Source organism: Salarias fasciatus (genome assembly GCF_902148845.1).
Source record: "Salarias fasciatus chromosome 23 unlocalized genomic scaffold, fSalaFa1.1 super_scaffold_20, whole genome shotgun sequence".
Taxonomy (NCBI): Eukaryota; Metazoa; Chordata; class Actinopteri; order Blenniiformes; family Blenniidae; genus Salarias; species Salarias fasciatus.
The window spans coordinates 1682196-1700724 of record NW_021941230.1 but is presented as its reverse complement, the minus strand read 5'-3'; the positions used below and the strand labels follow the sequence as shown (position 1 = coordinate 1700724).

General features: G+C 47.3%; 1 protein-coding gene across 1 annotated transcript in view; it reads left to right on the top strand.

Annotated features, from left to right (window-relative positions):
• Window positions 1-354: 354 nt before the first annotated feature.
• Window positions 355-18529, top strand: part of LOC115384262 (scavenger receptor cysteine-rich type 1 protein M130-like) — a 43043-nt gene continuing 24868 nt past the window's right edge. The window contains exons 1-3 of the mRNA XM_030086593.1: window positions 355-408; window positions 16021-16053; window positions 16126-16419. Of these exons, the coding sequence (XP_029942453.1) occupies window positions 366-408; window positions 16021-16053; window positions 16126-16419 (370 nt within the window). The 5' untranslated portion in view covers window positions 355-365. The remainder of the gene's footprint in view (window positions 409-16020; window positions 16054-16125; window positions 16420-18529) is intronic.

The following is an 18529-nucleotide window of genomic DNA, read 5'->3' as shown; positions in this document are numbered from 1 at the left end:
CAACAGACATCTAAAACTCCAACAAACTGATGCAAATGACAACAAATAGATGTAAAGCCTCCAGAAAGTGATGGAAGCCAAAAAGCAGATGTAAAAGTGAATAAAGACATGTGAAGTCCAATCCTTAGATGTGTAAATCCTCCAACACGAGAGATGATGTTAGACTGGACTCCAGGATCGAACATTTTTCATTTGAATCCAGACAGAAACAGTTTCTCATGTGTGTCTAATGAGACTCTTTAGCGTCTGGTGAAAAACATGCAGGGTGTATGTGGAAGCTCCACCTCCAGCTCCACCTCATGGCTGATAAATGTTGGGGACAGTTGATGCTGATCAGACTCAGAGAGATGTGGTATACCTGGAACATGGAACAGCTGAAGCTGCTGCTGCTGCTGCTGTGGAGCTCAGGTAGGACTCTGCTGCTCACTGCTGCTTCTCTCTCTGCTGGGAATTCTCCATCTGGGAGTTTTACTGCTCTACACACTAGAAGGAAGACATTAGTGTGGTCCTGAAAGCTGCTTCATGGATCATCCTGATTGCTCTTTCCTGGAGTGAGCACAGTGGTGGCAGAGAGGATTTGGAGCTGTTGCTCCAAACTTCAAGGCAATCGTTCCAGTACAACAGTATCAGTGATCAATATAGAATCTGGAGAGCTTTGCTGTGTAGGAAGGATTCTGCTTTGCTGAGGACTGAAAGACTGGTGGATATTTCGGATTCAATAGCCTTCAGATTCTAAATTCTCCCCTGGACAGAAAATACTTGTGTCATCAGAAAACAAGATAAATTGTAGTATTTACTGGATTTTACATCCTTCATGACAGTTTTTCTCAGTGGCTTTGGTGCATTTCTCACATGACTTTTTCTTTTTGTTCAGCAGTCAGTTCAACCTCCTCATTCAGTCATTTGTTCTCATCATAGTAGCAGTTTTTCATTCCTTGTAACAAGTCTTAAATGCTCGTGGATAGTCATCGGCTGCTTCCATCCAGCTCTGCTGTTTGATAACATGATCATTTGCTCATGTCCTGTCAGTGTTGAACTGTGATGCTGAATCGTCCTTCTCTTCTTGTTGAAGCTTTGAGCCAGGACAGCATGGCAGAGTTCTCCTTGTATTTTCTTAACTTGAGAGCTTCGGTTCCACACACACTTTGGCTGGACTGGCATGTTCACTGCAGGCAGCTTGAAGGACACATGCACACTTCTCTGGTAAAGCCCAGTGCAGTATGGGTAATGAAGCGCCTGTGCAGGATGAAATATTAAAAGTGCGCTGGGCCCTGTGAAGGCTGATGTGCTCTGATAAGCGGCGGAGCAGTTATCTGAAGGATTCAAATAGACGCGCTGGTGAGCGTAGCGCTACGTTGTTGGAGCTTGGAGAAGAGCCAGGACGCTCAGCTGACATTTTCAGAAGTCCTGGAACTCTGTACCAGTGCAAACCTAACCACTGAAACCACTGAGTGGCTGTCAACATCTGTCAAGTAGCTTTTAGACATTTTTATCAGTTTTTCCTGAAAATGTCTCCTAAATTGAAGTATTGAAGTACTCAGGTAAACTTCAGCTTTCACTGATGAGGAGTGTGTGAAGCATTTTCTGATCTGATCTCATTAGTTGCAACTGAATCCCATCAAGTCCTACCTTACAAGCAGAGTGTGAATCATTTCTAAAACACTGAGACACAGAAATGGAAGGTCAGTCTGGTGGAAAAGGGGTGAGGATGCTGGTGGGAAGCGGAAGAGGACAACACAGGGGAAGAGGAAGAAGAGGCCGAGTACATCGGAGGACTCTTGATGAAATTAGGGCTCCGTTTGTGGATCATGGTGTGAATCCCGGCCTCACAGTGGCTGAGAGGCTAATTGAAGGATGCAGCTAAAATGTTGGAAGAACCACTGTGAATTCAATGATTCGAACATTTGGTTGGAGAATGTTGAGACTTAAACTTTAGAGAGAAATAAAAATGCTTGAAACTTCTAAGTCTCGGCACAGATTCTTTTATTCAAGATGAAGGAGATAACAGACAGCGGAGAAGGCCTACCAAAATATAATAATAAAAAAACAAGGCCTTGGTCCACAGCCCTTGAGTACCCGATCCGAGTCGAGACCCCAGGCTAATGGCCTCGAACGATAGAAGAGGAGCAAAGTTATACCTCAATGCTGCATGACAATGTGGCACTTCTGCTTTTCCAGTGAAAGCTGCCATTATGCTTTTAAGACCTTGTGATTTGTTCAAACAGATGCTTACCATCAGTTCCCATTTTCTTGGGCGTCCCTAGCAGGTATCTTATGACAGTTCATGCTGATTAGACAGGACCTGTCTCCAAGTTCCCCTTTCTGACCGGTGCAGGCTTGTGGTTTCAACAGCACACTTTGCTCAACAATTTAGTTATAGTGACCACACGCTAGTCTTAAGACACAAAACAGTTTAAAAGGGATATCATGATTACAGCTTTATCAGTTTCATCAGTAACATATAAAATAGTAGAATCACAATTCAATCACACATATTAGTAATACATAAGAGTAATAAAATCTCAATCTCATTACATGCATTGGTAATATAAAAATGCAAAATCACTGTTTAATCACACGTTACAGATGCAAATATACAACAACAACAGGTGTGTTTAATGACAGGAATTCACCACTAAACAATCTGCACTGAACTACTGTCATTGTGTCAAACATGAAGCTTCCAGTGGGACAAGAATTTTTCACTTTTTACATTTAACATTTAGACGAACAGCTTTACTGCAGCTCAAATTTAGTGTATTGTAGTGTACAGTGGTTTGCTATTTTTATTATCATTTTACTCTGAACCACAGAAGATTGTAAGACAACCTTGCAGAGGTGGAAGAGGAGCCATTTTCCCTTCACAATAAGAGCACCATGTGTGCAGTGGTGATTTCAAACAACGGCAGAAGACTGAGAGATACAAAGTGCTGTAATAGAGGATGACAACATCTTTAGATGACTGAATCTGTTTCAGTCACTACAACTCACTAAATGCAATAGTGTTAAACATTACAGTAGTTTTCAAACGGCTGTGTAAATAGTATAAAGTGCTGCTTGAGCATGTTCAAGTAGAGCCACTTAGATACAAGGGCGTACCCAAAAGAAACCGGAATTAGGTTATAAAATACTAATAATAATGAGTTTCGACTTCTGGCCGTCAGATGTGCTACAGGTAAGCCTCGTGCATATCTGTGAAAAAGCTGAGCTCCCAGAGTTGCACTGACGCCTGTCAGGCGCTATTTATAATAACAGAGTGCAGCGGCGGTCTATGATTTTTCCAAAATGGCGACATTGACTGGGAAGCCAGAGCAGCGCGCAAACATTAAATTCTGCTTTTTGCTGGGAAAAAGACAGCAGCAGAAACACTCACCTTGTTGCAGCAAGCCTACAAGGATGATGCTCTGGGAAAGACTCAGGTCCATGAGTGGTTCGGGTGGTTTAAAAAGGGCCAGATTTCCGCACGTCAGGTCCGCTCAGCCATGAAAACAATGCTGAGCTGCTTCTTCGCTGTCCAGGGTATCGTCCACAGCGAGTCTGTCCCTCCAGGTCAGACTGTAAATCAGGACGACTACATGGAAGTCCTCAGATGCTCCGTGAGGATGTGAGGAGGAAGTGGCTCGCGAAGTGGCAGAGTGGAGCCCGGTTGATCCACCACCACAGAGCGCCAGCAGACACGACGCTGCACGTCACGCAGTTTCTGGCAAAGAATGGGATGAATCTCCTCTCCCATCCACCTTATTCACCAGATGTAGCCTCGAGTGACTTTTTCTTGTTCCCCAGGTTGAAGAAAGAGATGAAGGGACAGCAGTTTGCAGATGTGGAGGAGGTGACAGACAAATCGCAGCCGGTCCAGAATGACACAATTATGCCACAACACATTGGTTAAGTGGGAGACACAGCTGGAGCGCTGCAATAATGCGGATGGAGATTATTTTGAAAGCAACAGTGATGTTTTATTTTGAAATGTCAGAAATAAAAAGTGACAGTAAAATTCTGGGAACTTTTGGGTACGCCCTCGTATGACTGTTTTACTTTGGAAAACACAGAGTGGACTGTCATTATGAGAACATGACAAAGCCTTTTGACTATCTACTTCAGAAACAATGGTGCCAGGACTTTTCCTTTTAACGACAAAGATACTTTCACTGACATGAAAACTTGCTTTTGAGGAATGAACCGTCCATTTCAACAAGTGACACATTTTGCAGGTTATAGGTTTTGCCTTTTGTCATAATTGTTTTGAGAAATGCATTAACTGTAGTGGAAAAGTAAAACGTGATGTGAGGAATGAACCAAAGTGATTGAGAAAAACTGGTAATGTCCAGAATGAAGAGGTTTTGTCCCAATACTGACCCCTGTTGGACACTGCAAAACAATGTCCAAGCATGAAGACTGAAAATCTCCCATTTTGACAAACATGTCTGTTGCTTCAATAACTTTCTACTTCGTGTGATGCTTAACCCACCTATGGGCTTCGCTATTGGTAACTCCTCTTGGTGCCAGCCAGACACTGAGACAGATCAAAGCAGTTGCCGCGCCAATCCTGCCCGGGCGACAGCGCATGCCCCGCTCGCGGTGGAAGTGGGGGGAGTTTGACTGCTTCAGGTCCATGATTGACAGTACCTGTGCAGTGGGGCAGTCTAGTGCTGTGTTCTCGCTGCCCAGGTCTGATGACAGTGTGGTTGGCTCAACGCGGCTCGACGCCATGACCTTCTCATCTGTGTCGGCTGCCACGTTTCGGCAGGGGCTGACCAGACACCTGGGTCCTCCTCCCACCCCTAGCCCAGGCCGCGCACGGCCCTTTCGCAAAGGGCCCCCGCACCTCTTTGTTCTGAGACGGTGGGCGGGCTGGTGTTCCTGGATGTGAATGCAGTGCAGCTGCTGACGCTTCACTTCCACAGGTGAAGAGACGTGCTGGACCTGCTCTCACCATGGCTGTCCAGGATGCTGAGAAGTGGTTACGCTCTGTAGTTTGCGCACCATCCCCCGCCATTCTGTGGCATCCTCCGCACGCGGCTTAGTTGCCCCGCTGGGACAGCCACACTCATGGAGGAGGTGTCCTCACTCCTGCACCGCGGCATGATAATGGAGGTGGATCTGGAGGAGTCGCACACGGGTTTCTACTCCCCCTGTTTTTCCCCCTATCCCCCCTGTGTTTAGAGACCTATTCTGGACCGACGTGTCCTCAACTCATGTGTGACCACCAGGTGGTTCTGCATGCTGACGTTCAAACACCTCCTGGAAAGTGTCCGCTCCGGGGATTGGATGACATCAATCGACCTCAAGGACGCCTATTTCAGGTTCGCCATCGAGGACTGCTGTTTTCAGTACAATTGCCTGCGCACCTTCTCAAAATGTGTCAAGGCTGTGCTGGAGCCCCTCTGACATCAAGATCTGAGAATCCTCACTTACATCGACGACTGGCAGGTGTTGGCGTCCTCTCGGCAGGAGGCCAAAGAGCACACATCCCGGGTTATACAACACGTCACGAGGTTGGGGTTTGTTGTGAAGAGAGAAAAGAGTGCGCTGCTCCTGGCCCAGCAGACCACTTACCTGGGCCTTGAGTTGGATGCGTTGACCATGAGGGTGCGTCTCTCCAGGAAGAGATGAACCTCATTTCTGTCCTTGCTGAATTTAGCGACATCACCTTTGGTGCGGGTCCACCATGCGAGGGTAGTTCCGGGCATGAGGGCTGCAGCCCACCCGGTGGTGCGCCTCGGTCTCCTTCACATGTGGAGGCTCCAGAGGTGGTTCAGTCTCCTCTGCCTACTGTCAGTAACAGACAGACACAGGAAGGTTGCTGTCCTGCCCTCCGCACAGGAGGATCTTGTGTTCTGGATGAATCCAGGTCACCTCCAACAAGGGATGAGCATGGGCTGCGTCTCAAACCCCGTCGAGGTGTTCACGGGCGCATCACTCGCGGGTTAGGGTGGCCATTCCGTAGTGGGCGGAGTCTGGGAGTCCATGCCCGCCCACATCAGCATTCTGGAAATGATGGTAGTACAGAAGGTGCTGCTTCACTTCTGGCCCGAGCTTCAGGGAAAACATGTTCTAGTTAGTTCGGACAAGACCACGGTTGTGGCCTACGTGAACAGACAGGGGAGGACCAGATCCCCTCCCCTGCATCACAAAGTGGCGGGGATTCTGCTGTGGGCAGATTCTCACCTATCCTCTCTGAGAGCGCGACATGTGCCCGGGGCTCTAAATGTTGGTGCGGACAGAATGTCTCAGGGAGGCCCACTGCCCGACAAGAGGTGCCTGTCACCCCGGAAATCACCCGGATTTTGCGCAAGTTCAGCCGCCGTGTGGCCAACCTTTTTGCAAGTGCAGAGAGTGCGCACTGCCCACTCTGGTTCTTGCTCAGGTCGTCAGACGACCCTCCTCTCGGGTAGAAGCCTTGGCTCACAGGTTGTGGCCTCTGGGCCTCCTGTACGCCTTCCCTCCGACCCGCCTCTTTGCTCCCCTGTTGCGCAGGATTAGGTTGTGGGGCCCTCACATCCTGGTGGTGGCCCCAGACAATCCAAGTGCCAGGTGGTACCCAGACCTGGTGCAGATTGCGGTTGAGAATCCCTGGCTAATCCCCTACAAGTCGGATGCTCTGATCCAGGCAGTTGGCACTCTTCAGTCCCGCCCTGTCCTGGGCAGGAGGTCTGGATGCTGAGAGGGTGAAACTAGCCAAGCTGGATCTCCCCCCATTAGTGGTGTCCACTATCCACGCCAGAGACAAAGTTTAATTGAATTTAATGTAGTTTTGAACCATAAAAGATAGAAACGTACTTTATTTCCCTTAAAACAGGGACATTTCAGGCTTTCGAAGCGTAGTTCCGCCATCTTGCTACGCTGTTCAGACAATGTACGGTACCGTGTCAAAGTAGGTGGACCGATCATTACCCGCAGTTGTCCAAGCGGAGCCGCTAATACTTCAGGAAAGGCTTCCAAAGAGTGTCAGTAGCAGCAAGATAGTTGTCTCCCGCATTTGCAAGGTCGCCAGAAAGTTCTACAAGCAATAAATCATGAAAACATCAACTTTTACGCATGTGTGCCATACATAATCGGTCAAACAAATATTTTGGTTTTTTTATTCAAGAAGTTTATTTCAAAAACAATTTCAAAAATTCAAAAATTTTGTATTTCACAAACAACACAACAGTGAAGTGGAAATAACGTCAGGCAAAGGAGACGCTGTGGATATAGTCACTTCTCTTGAAATGCAGTGTTGCTTTGAGAGAGATGCACCATCTGCACTCTCTGTGCGCACAGTGTGCATGCTGTGCACTGGGCGCTCTCAGGACCACAGAGAGCGCACCGGGGATACTTGTTCCAAGAGTTCCTTTGCAAAACTTTTGCATAAAAATGGCAAAGAAGACACTGAGAAAAGAGGACAGAAGGCCTTGACACATAAGAAGTTCACCAAAGAGCTGACAGTGCAGCTGCTTGGAACCCCCATAAAGAGCTCTCCTGCCCCAGCACCTGCAGAACACCTACCTGTAGCAACCTCTAACCAAGAAGATCCAGATAGGCGTGCCTTTTACGGAAGGAGAAACTGTGCCTACTGCAGGCAGACTGAGGGTAAGAAGATGAGCACTCCATGGAAATGCCAGAAGTGTGATGTTTATCCTTGACCAGAACTGCTTTTTGAAACATCACTCAACCCCAGGCAACATGTTAGCTTTTTTCCTTCAAAAACTGGACTCAGATTTGTCCACAAAGGCCTAAAGACTCATTTTCAAGTGTTATTTTTCTTAATCGGTGTCATTGAGTGTGTGTTTTTTTTTTTTTTTTTTTTTTTTTTTTTAATAAAGTGTGGGATTCTAATTTCTGCCTAATTTTTTGCATTGTATATCTGGTTGTAATGCTCTTACTACATGCATATGAGCCTCATTCACACAACAGTTTATGATATTTCAACTCAAGACAAAAAAACAAGGTCTATAATTTTATGGGGCATTGAAAGGTGGTCTGCACCCATACTGCACCGTGAGAAGTGGAAGGTCCTTCCAGTCTCTCTGCCCCCTCGCTCAGCACTGGGATCTCCAGCCCCATTCCCACAACCATTGCGACCATCTACCGTCCCCCCAGGCCTCCCACTCTTTTTTAAATGAATTTTCTGCCGTTCTCACTCACTTTTCCACTCTCTCTCCGAATGTAATTTTGCTGGGTGATTTCAACATAGACATGGACAATCCTGCTCCCCCCCTTACCAAGGACTTCTCCTCATCACTCAACAGTTTTGGTTTTCAGCAGTTTGCAGATTTCCCCACTCACGTCAAAGGACACACCCCGGACTTGATTTGCTGCTCCGGTCTCACCCCGTCTGACTGTACTGCTGCTCAACTTCATATTATGGACCATTTTCTTCTCTCATTTAATGTCTCCCTCCTTCTATCCATTTCTAAGACCCCGGTGTCATTTCATTCCGTAACATGGACTCCCTCTCCTCCTGCATCTCCACCCTTGTAATATTCCACATTGGGTCAAATAAGATGCATTGATGAAGCTTGCGGTTGGCATTTATTGACATCCACCTGGTCACATTGACATTTTTCTACCGAGTCCCCAGAACAACATTTCCTAGAATGCATTGCAAATCCCTCCTGGACTACGGTGAGCGAAGAGGGACACAGGTCACAATCCACAATAATAATACAACAACCCTGATTTTTGACTCTTCTTCCACCCCCGATGACCTTGTCTTCCTTTACAATAATGGACTCATGTACTCATGTACCATGAAATCCAAAAATCATGAGCTTGAAAGGCTCTTTCATAAATCTGGACTCAACATTCACAAAGACATGTATACTGCTCATCTATCTCTTTATATGGACTCCATTTCTCATGCAAAATCACACTATTACACTGGTCTCATCTGCTCTAATGCAGGCAGCAGCAGGCCCGCCGACAGGGAGGGACAAACGGGTCTGTTGTCCCGGGCCCATGGTTGGGAGGGGGCCCATCCAGCACCCCACTCACGGCTCCCGACGCAGCATGCAGGCACCATGCCGCTACGCGTGCTGCTCCGTGCGCTGCTCCGTGCGCTGCTCCGTGTGCTGCTCCGTGCGCTCCGTGCCTCTCCTCCCCACCGCCCGGTCCTACACTGCATGTAAGCACCGTGCCGCACCGCGTCGCACGCCGCATGCCACAACGTTCCCCACGTGCCGCACAGCTCCAATAACGCACCAACCCCACCCCCCACCCCAACTCTGCTAGTCGGGAAGGGGCCCAACTAACAATACGTTGTTCCTTGTCCCAGGCCCAGAAAAAGCTGTCAGCGGGCCTGGGCAGCAGTAAGACACTTTTTTCCATATTCAGCAGCATTATCCAAGCCCCTGACTCTCTGCCCCCCCCCCCCCCCACCCCACCCCCAACTTGTACTCTGAATAGTCTTGGAACTCTCTCCTCCAGTTTTTTAATGACAAATTCATCAAAATCCACCAACACCTTGGTTACACTACCTCACCTCCTCTGAACCTCTCCATCTCATCTACTTTCCACCTGTGATCTCCCTCCCCCCTCTGATATCTCCGATCTTATTACCAAGTCCAAGCCCTCAACTTGTCAGCTGAATCCCCTCCCCACAGTCCTGGTCAAATCCTGCCTCCCCTCTCTGCTCCCCCTCATATCAGCCATTATTCACTCCTCGCTGTCCTCTGGAATTGTCACAGCTCTTTTTAAATCTGCAGCTGTCAGCCCCATCCTGAAGAAACCTGGTTCAGATCCCAACAACTTCAAAAACCTCTGCCCCATTTCTCACCTTCCCTTCATCTCCAAAATCCTTGAGAAAATTGTTGCCTCTCAACTCCACTCTCATCTCACCCATGTCTTTATAAACGATTCCAGTCCGGTTTCCGTTCCCGCCACTGCACCGAAACAGCACTCATAAAGATCACAGATGGCCTTCTCATGGCAGCTGACTCCGGTCTGATCTCCATCCTCATCCTCCTCGATCCGAGCGTGGCCTTCGACACCGTTTCTCACTCCATCCTGCTCAATAGACTCTCCTCCATTGGCATCACACACACCCCCCCTTCACTGGTTTCACTCCTACCTCACAGGCCACACTCAGTTCATCCAGCTCAAGTCCTTCACCTCTCAGCCCTCCGCTGTCACTTCTGGCATGCTCCAGGGCTCCGTCCTGGGGGCCCCTCCTCTTCATCATATACCTCCTTCCCCTCGGTAACATTTTCTGGAAATTTGGTATTCATTTTGATTGCTATATAGATGACACCCAGCTCTATCTCTCCAGCAAACCTGACTCCACTCTCCCACTCTCCTCCCTCACCCACTGCATCTCTGAAATCAAATCCTGGTTCACCACAAATTCCCTAAAATTAAATAGTGATAAAATTGAACTTCTTCTTGCTGGCATCAAGTCATCACTGTCCAAATCTAACAGGTTTTCCCTCACAATTGACAGCTCCACAGTGTCCCCCTCCCCACAGGTTAAAGCTAGGGTTGGCGATCTTGGAAAACTAGCGTTAGCATGTAGCATCTCCCCAAGGCTCCGCCTAGCTAGCTCCGCCCAGCTCCCACCAAATTGGAGGAGCTCCCGTTGGGACGCTCTGTCGTTCTCAGCTTGGCAATGCGCACACTGAACCAGGGTCAGTGCACACCACTGAAAAGTATGCGCAGGGGACAGGTTGAACGGCGAAGGGATTTGATTGGTTTAAAAAAAGGTGTCCCGGCAAGACTATTGGTTGCTGTTTTTTCTGTTTTACTCCTGCTGTAGATAGCGGATATTTTCCAAACTACTTTAAAAGCACACTATGAGTTGCTTCCAATCGGGTCATAAAGATCATTTTAACCAGTATTTAAAAAAATTTATCTAATTCAGATCGCCAACCCTAGTTTTAAGAGTCTGGGTGTCGTCCTCGACAGCTCACTTTCTTTTCACTCCCACATTAATAACATCTCTCGATCTGCATTCTTCCACCTACGAAATATAAGCCGTCTCCGCCCCTCTCTTGCCCCTCACACCACTGTCATCCTGCAGGTACACAGCCTCGTCACCTCCCGCATCAATTACTGCAACTCACTCCTCTTTGGTGTCCCCCACAAATCCCTCCATAAGCTCCAACTGGTCCAAAACTCAGCAGCTCGCATCATAACCAAAACCTCTTCCTTTGACCACATCACCCACATCCTCCAGCAGCTCCATTGGCTCCCTGTCAAAGTCTGGATCATTTTCAAGATAATTCTGTTTACATTTAAAGCCATCCTCAACGTTGCCTCCCCCCCAATCTGTCCAATCTCATACACGTTGCCACCCCCTCTCGCTCCCTCAGGTCCTCCTCCTCTCTCCACCTCTCTGTGCCCTCCGCTCGCCTCAGCACCATGGGGAGCAGAGCATTCAGCCACTCTGCTCCTCAACTCTGGAACTCTCTCCCACCTGACATCCACAACATCGACTCTCTATCTCAGTTCAAATCCAGACTCAAAACCCATCTGTTTCAATCTGCCGATCATTTGTAATCTCAATCTTTTTAACTCATTGTGCTATGTTGTCTGTTGTTTTATTTATTTGTAATGTGTTTTTAATCTTTTGTAAAGCGACCTTGAGTGTCAACAAAGGAATAAAATGTATTATTATCATTATTATTATTATTATTATCATTATTATTATTATTATTATTATTATTATTATTATTATTATTATTATTATTATTATTTGGTCTATTAGCAAAATTTAAGATAAAAAAAAGTCAGGCAAGGACTAATTCTCCAACATGGCCAATAGTATGTGTCTGCAGCCGGATGCTGCACGAATATGACCCTACACTTCCGGCATCTAAAAATGAACTAGTTCACGTTCATTTGTTACTTTTGTTAGTACTCAATAAAAATCTCCTCTTAACCATCCATCACAAGTCACTGCGACTCCGAAACTAAACAAAATTCTTGAACCTGGGTGAAGCGGATTATACAGCGTCTTGTGACATGCGCACAAAGTCTCACGGGGAACTTGCAGGTCTTTAGCTCTGCAGCAGCAGTCCTCAGTGCCCAGCAGAGTGTTTTTATCTGCTGATATCTGCTCAAATAATGTCCCAAAATCTCCATGATACGCTGCTGAAGGAGCGGCTGCTCCCCTGACTGGAGCACCACCGCACCGAGCGGCACGTCTCAATGTGAGCTCTGCTCCATGCTGATGTTTCGAATTAACTGGTGCCCGTGTTAACTTGTGACCAATAGATGACTGAAACATGTAGTCATTCTGGCGAACGTCGGTTATCGACAGTTACAGTGAGTGTATACGTTTAAAGTCTTTTGTGAATCTTACTTTAACAACTGCTGTTATCAGCAGGTATTTACACAGACCTCCGCCGTCATTCCTTAACACGAGAACCAGTTAATCCATAACATCAGCCGGACGATCGCTCGTATTCTGCCACGGAGCTCTTTATACAACTCGCTGTTTCACAGTTTGCTTCCATCTCACCTCTCCAGTGTTTGTTGTCTCGGGGTTTTTATTAAAAAAGTGTTTTTCAACCACCACCGTGTTTCTCTGCTTGTTTTTGACTGTCCTGCTTCCCGTTTACTGCGCACGTCATCACGTCATTAAGTACGGGGATCCCCTGTTTAATCCGCAACACTACCCCATCCCCACTGCCCTCCACTGTGCCGTAAAACCGGACTTTTCAAATGAGTGTGAACGTGAACTGCGTGTGCCACTCATTCTTGCCAAAGTGAGCGTCGCTCTCGTTCACGTTCATGATATGAAAACTGAAACGCTCAGTTCGCAGTTCACCGTGAATATGAATGTGTTCAGTGAAAGCCGTTCATTGAACTCCTTCATGCATAACACTGACGGAGGTGGCACGAACACGCCCCGCACGAATATGGTCCTCCCGCAATTTACGTTTTAAATTAGATTAGGGTTTGGGTTAGGGTTGTAAGTATATTTAGAGTGAAATCACCAATTTAAAACGTACATTGTGGTAGGGCCATATTCCTGCGGGGTGTATTCGTGCAGGCTCTGGTAGGTGGCGCTCTCTTTAGAGAGTGGTCTAAACTTGCCGGAAGTGTATGGGTCATATTCGTGTGGCAGCATCCCGCTGCAGCCATACCCTTCTCAAAATGGCCAGGTCTCGGTGGTGCCTCTCTGTGATATGGTGTTGGGACAGGGGGCTGGCCCCCGGCTCCTGCTCCATCTATGGGGTTCTGGAATTTTTGCAGGGGCTCTTGGATAGTGGCTGATCTGCATCCACCCTCGCAGTGTTTGCGTTGGCCATCACGACAGGTCATGAGGGCTTCTGGGGCTTTTCAGCGCGCAGTTATCCACTGGTGAAGCGTTTCCTTAAGGGTGCTTGCAGGTTGGGGCCTTCCCTTAGACATGTGGTTTCCCCATGGAACCTCCACACAGTGTTGGAGGGTCTGGGGGGGCCTCCGTTTGAGCCTCTGGAACAGACAAATATTCGCATTCTGTCTTTTAAGGCTGCCCTCCTTTTGGCCTTGGCCTCTGCCAAAAGGGTCAGTGATTTGTGCGCCCTTTTGGTCCATTCCTCCTGCTTATCATTCAGCCTGGATGGTGGACTGGTTCGTCTTTGGTCCAACCCAGCCTTTCCCCCGAAAGTGATTACTTCAGATTTTCGGTCACAGGTGATCCAGATGCGGACAATTTGCACTCCGCTGGTCTTATCAGTGGACGAGGCGTGGCTGTGGTTACTGTGTCCGGTCAGGGCCTTGCATTGCTCCGTGGAGTGTACAGCTGGCTTCCGTACTACAGACCAGCTATTCGTGGGTTTTGAGGTCAGGGGGCGTGGTGCCCCGCTGTCATCGCAGCGCCTTGCCCACTGGGTTGGTGGTGCTATTGCTGTGGCTTACGAGGCACAGAACCGTCCTCCGCCCACAGTGATTCAGGCCCACTCCACATGTGGAGTCTCATCTTGTGCAGAGGGGTCACATGTATCAGGCTGCCTCCTGGTCTTCAGTGTCCACCTTTGTGCGTTCATATCTCATGGATATGTGTGCGGGTTCAGTGGCTCTGTCGGTCTTAAGTGGGGACAAGGGTCCTGTCGCTTGAATGGACTGTTTTGTTTGGTCTCGCTGGCTGCTGTGTTTTCCCTCGGGGAATCCAGGCTGGACCCTGGTGCATGCTGGGTTAGCTCTGCCGAGGCCTTGCCCAGCATGTGTTTTGTTATCAGGCACGTGTATGGTCAGCGCCTCGGTGCAAGGGCGCTTGATGTCGGTGTCTTGGGGCTCTGTGGGCTCTGTGCATGGCGTATGGCCTGCTTTGCTCCTTCATTCCCTCGCCTGGGGGCACATTTATCCTTATGGCCCCCACCTTGGTGGTTACCAATATTGATGCCTGTAGGTGGGCTAAGCCAGCCTCGTGAACCAGCCCCGCCCACTCCACATCCACATTTGGATTTAGTAACTGGGGTGGGTCTGGGGACAAGCCAATACAAACTCCGTGCAGGGGGCGTTGGTTACCTCTTTGACTGACAACGCACTTCAGCCAATCAAAACAATACGTCATCAACATGCGTTAGCTTCTCTAAGAGTTAGTTTTAGCTCTTTAGCTCTAGCTTCTCTACACCCAAAGACACGTGAAAACATATTTTTCTATCAGAAACTCACCAGGTGCAGACTCTTGATCTTGCTTGATTGTTGTAATACTTGGTATTTTGGCTGTAACTTTACTTATTGCAGCTTTCAGATGATGGTTAAAGTCCGTAATCTCCGCTACGCTCGTTGATGACATCACTTCCAGTTTAGCCACCAAAAAAAAATTGAAAACAAAAAGCGGCAACGCTGATTGGCTCGGCCATCTCATGGCCGAGCCGCATTGTCTTTATATTGGCTTGTCCTCAGACCCACCCCAGCTACTAAATCCAACTGTGGATGTTGAGTGGGCGAGGCTGGTTCACGAGGCTAGGGCTAAGCATCATACGAAGTAGAAACTATAGTTACTTAATGTAACTACAGCTCTGCGAGCGTGTGCATGCCCACCTTCCCACAAGCCCAACCGGACTGCCTCTCTCCTCTGAGCTGACTCGAAGATTGAGAGGTTTGCCTGATTAATATAGTCCTGGTGAGGGGTGGGGCATGCACCATCGCCCGGGCAGGAATGGCGCAGCAACTGCTTTGATCTGTCTCAGTCTCTGGTTGGCGCCGAGTGGAGTTACCAATAGTGAAGCCCATAGGTGGGCACGCACACACTCGTAGTACTGTAGTTATGTTAAGTAACTGTAATTTTCCTACAGTGTGAAGCCACACCCCTGATCCCAGAACTCCAGTTTATTGATGAATATTTCATGATTTATTGTGTCAAATGCTTTTTTTTTTTTCAGCTCAATCTCAATGAACACTGGAACTGCTTCATTCTTTGTGTCCGTGGAGCTGCTGATTTTCTCCATGAACTCTATTAAATCATTGATGTAGATATCTGTGATCTGAATCCATGTTGATTTGCAGACAGCAGTTTGTGTTTGTCAATAAGTTAATCCAATGAAAACTTGTTCTATGATTCTGGAAAACTGTGGGAGTAAAGAAATGGGCCTGTAATTGTTGAGCAAACGGAGCCTCGGTGTCAATTCCAAACTGAAAATGTGGAGTTTTCTGTCCCACACTTTAAGACTTCAGGTCAGACTCAGTTTGTTAGATTTGCTTTTAGAAATAATCTAATTCTCGACCTTTGAACTCTCTTGGCCCACTCTGGAAGCTCTTGACCGGAGCTGGACTCTTCATACTTTCAGCTAGTGATGGAGAGATGACACTTCATGAACCACTGTCTTTATTTTCTGAAGCCACTACATGGTGCTATCTGTTCAAGAAACGTTTGAAAGCACACTTAATTGTCAGTACCTCAGCCTCAATCTTAAAACCAAGGGTGCCATCTAGTGGCTTCAGAAAATAAAGGCAGTGGTTCATGAAGCTTCATCTCCCCATCACTACTTTCAGCTCATCTTCAGATCAAACATATTTTATTGGAATGTTGACACTGAACTCAAGCTGCATGATCAGAAGTGAGAATCACTAAAACCTGATTAATACTGAACACTCTCTGTTTCCCCACAGGAGTCCATGTAAAAGACAGAAACCGTCCAGCTGGTAAAGACAGTCCTCAAAGATGAAGAAAGAAAGTGAATCTTTGTTCTTGCTGACTTTGTGCTCTTTGCTCAGAGGCTGATGATGAGTTCAGATTGGTGGGAGGAAGCTCTGGCTGTTCAGGTGGACTGGAGCTGAAACACCTTGGAGAATGGAGACCAGTGGACGACGATTACTGGAACATTAAGTTATCAACTGCAGTCTGTGAACGTCTGCGCTGTGGCTCTGCTATTTCATTGAAAGCAACATCTGAGTCATCATTCATATCTGTCTGGAGGGTTGAATATGAATGTTCCAAGTCTCCATCAGACTTGAAGAACTGCTTCAGGTCCTCTTATGCTTCCTCTTTCATTATTCTCACATGTTCAGGTAAGACCAATGTGGTTTCATTAACTCCATGTTCTCAACACGTTGAGTTCAGAAAATAAAGCTTTTAACATAACATCAGAATTGATCAATCATTAAAAATTCAAGACTTCTATTTTCAGTTTGTTCACACAGACCTACAACTCAGGCATACAGCTGTTGAGCCGAGTTCAAAAAACAGATTCATTCATCAAAAATATAATTAAATAAAATAATAAAATACACTCAACAACAGTGAAGTGAAGAATAAATACGAGAAAAAGAGGACCAGATGCTGCAGCTGAGCAATGAAAATCATTCAACTGCCCATAAATGTGTGTGTGTGTGTGTGTGTGTGTGTGTGTGTGTGTGTGTGTGTGTGTGTACGGGTATTTATGTCCTTGTTGGGACCAAATGTCCCCACAAGGATAGGAAAACCTGGCACGACCTACCTCGTGGGGACATTTTTTGGGTTCCCCTGGGGGGAAACAGTGTTTTCTTGGCCATGTTGTTGCAAAAACATTTCTTTAGGGCTACGCTTTGTTTTGGTGTGGGTTAGGGTTAGGGTAAGGGTCAGGGTTGGGAGTTAGATATGAATGGTAGTCAATGGAAGGTCCCCACGAGGATATAAATACAAACATGTGTGTGTGTGTGTGTTTATGTGTGTGTGTGTGTGTGTGTGTGTGTGTGTGTGTGTGTGTGTGTGTGTGTGTGTGTGTGTGTGTGTGTGTGTGTGCGTATGAACGCAGAAAATACTAGGGCTGGGATGATATGCTTTTCTTTCTCCCGATTCCCGAATACTTGAGTGCCAATTCAATTTAAATTGCGATTCCGATTCATTGTGATTCTGCAAGTATTGCAATTCGATACTATCGATTATTGCAATTTTTCTTTCCATACATTTCCTGATCCAAAAACAAAAGTTGAATCACACACTTCTTGGGGGGTTTGCGTGTGTGCATGCATTGGAATCCGGTCGAGGGCTGGATTGGAGTGGCGGCCGCCATTTGATGATCACTGCTTTATACGAGGGTGTACCCAAAAGAATCCGGAATTTGACTGTAACTTTTTATTTCTGACATTTTAAAATAAAACATCATCATCACCTTCAAAATAATCTCCATCCGCTTTAATGCAGCGCTCCAGCCGTGTCTTCCACTTCACAAATCCGTCGTCAGGCCCGCACGTAATTGTGCCATTTTTTGCCCGCTGCGATTTTTCTGTCACCTCCTCCACATCTGCAAACCGCTGTCCCTTCATCTCTTTCTTCAACTTGGGGAACAAGAAAAAGTCACTCAAGGCTTCATCTGGTGAATAAGGCGGATGGAAGAGGAGATTCATCTCATTCTTCCCCAGAAACTGCGTGACACGCAGCGCCGTGTCCGCTGGCGCACTGTGGTGGTGGATCAACCAGGCTCCACTCCGCCACTACGCGGACCGCTTCCTCCTCACATCCTCACGGAGCCGTCTGAGGAGTTCCATGTAGTAGTCCTGATTTACAGTCTGACCTGGAAGGACCAACTCGCTGTGGACGATACCCTGGACAGCGAAAAAGCAGCTCAGCATTGTTTTCAAGGCTGAGCGGACCTGACGCGCGGACATCTGGCCCTTTTTAAACCACCCGAACCACTCATGGACCTGATTCTTCCCCAGAGCATCATCCTTGTAGGCTTGCTGCAACAAGGTGAGTGTTTCTGCTGCTGTTTTTTTCCCAGCAAAAAGCAGAATTTAATGTTTGCGCGCTGCTCTGGCTTCCCAGTCAATATCGCCATTTTGGAAAAAATCCATCAGTGTAACTCTCGGAGCTCAGATTTCTCACAGATGTGCATGAGGCTTGCCTGCAGCACATCTGACGGCCAGAAGTCGGAACTCATTATTATTATTGTTTTCTGACCAAATTCCGGTTTCTTTTGGGTACCCCCTTCGTATGAACATGTGTGTTAGGTCAGGTTTGTCTCGAGGCCTGCTACTGGTAACATGTAAACGAGTACTACCTGTTCCATGGTCAACTTACCGGCGACTAAACTGGTAACCTCACTGCCCTTGTAGGACACTTAGGGGGGTGGGTAGACACCCTGACAGGATAAATAAAAGACCTGTCTACAAGGATACATGCACCCGAACTGGGTCTTAT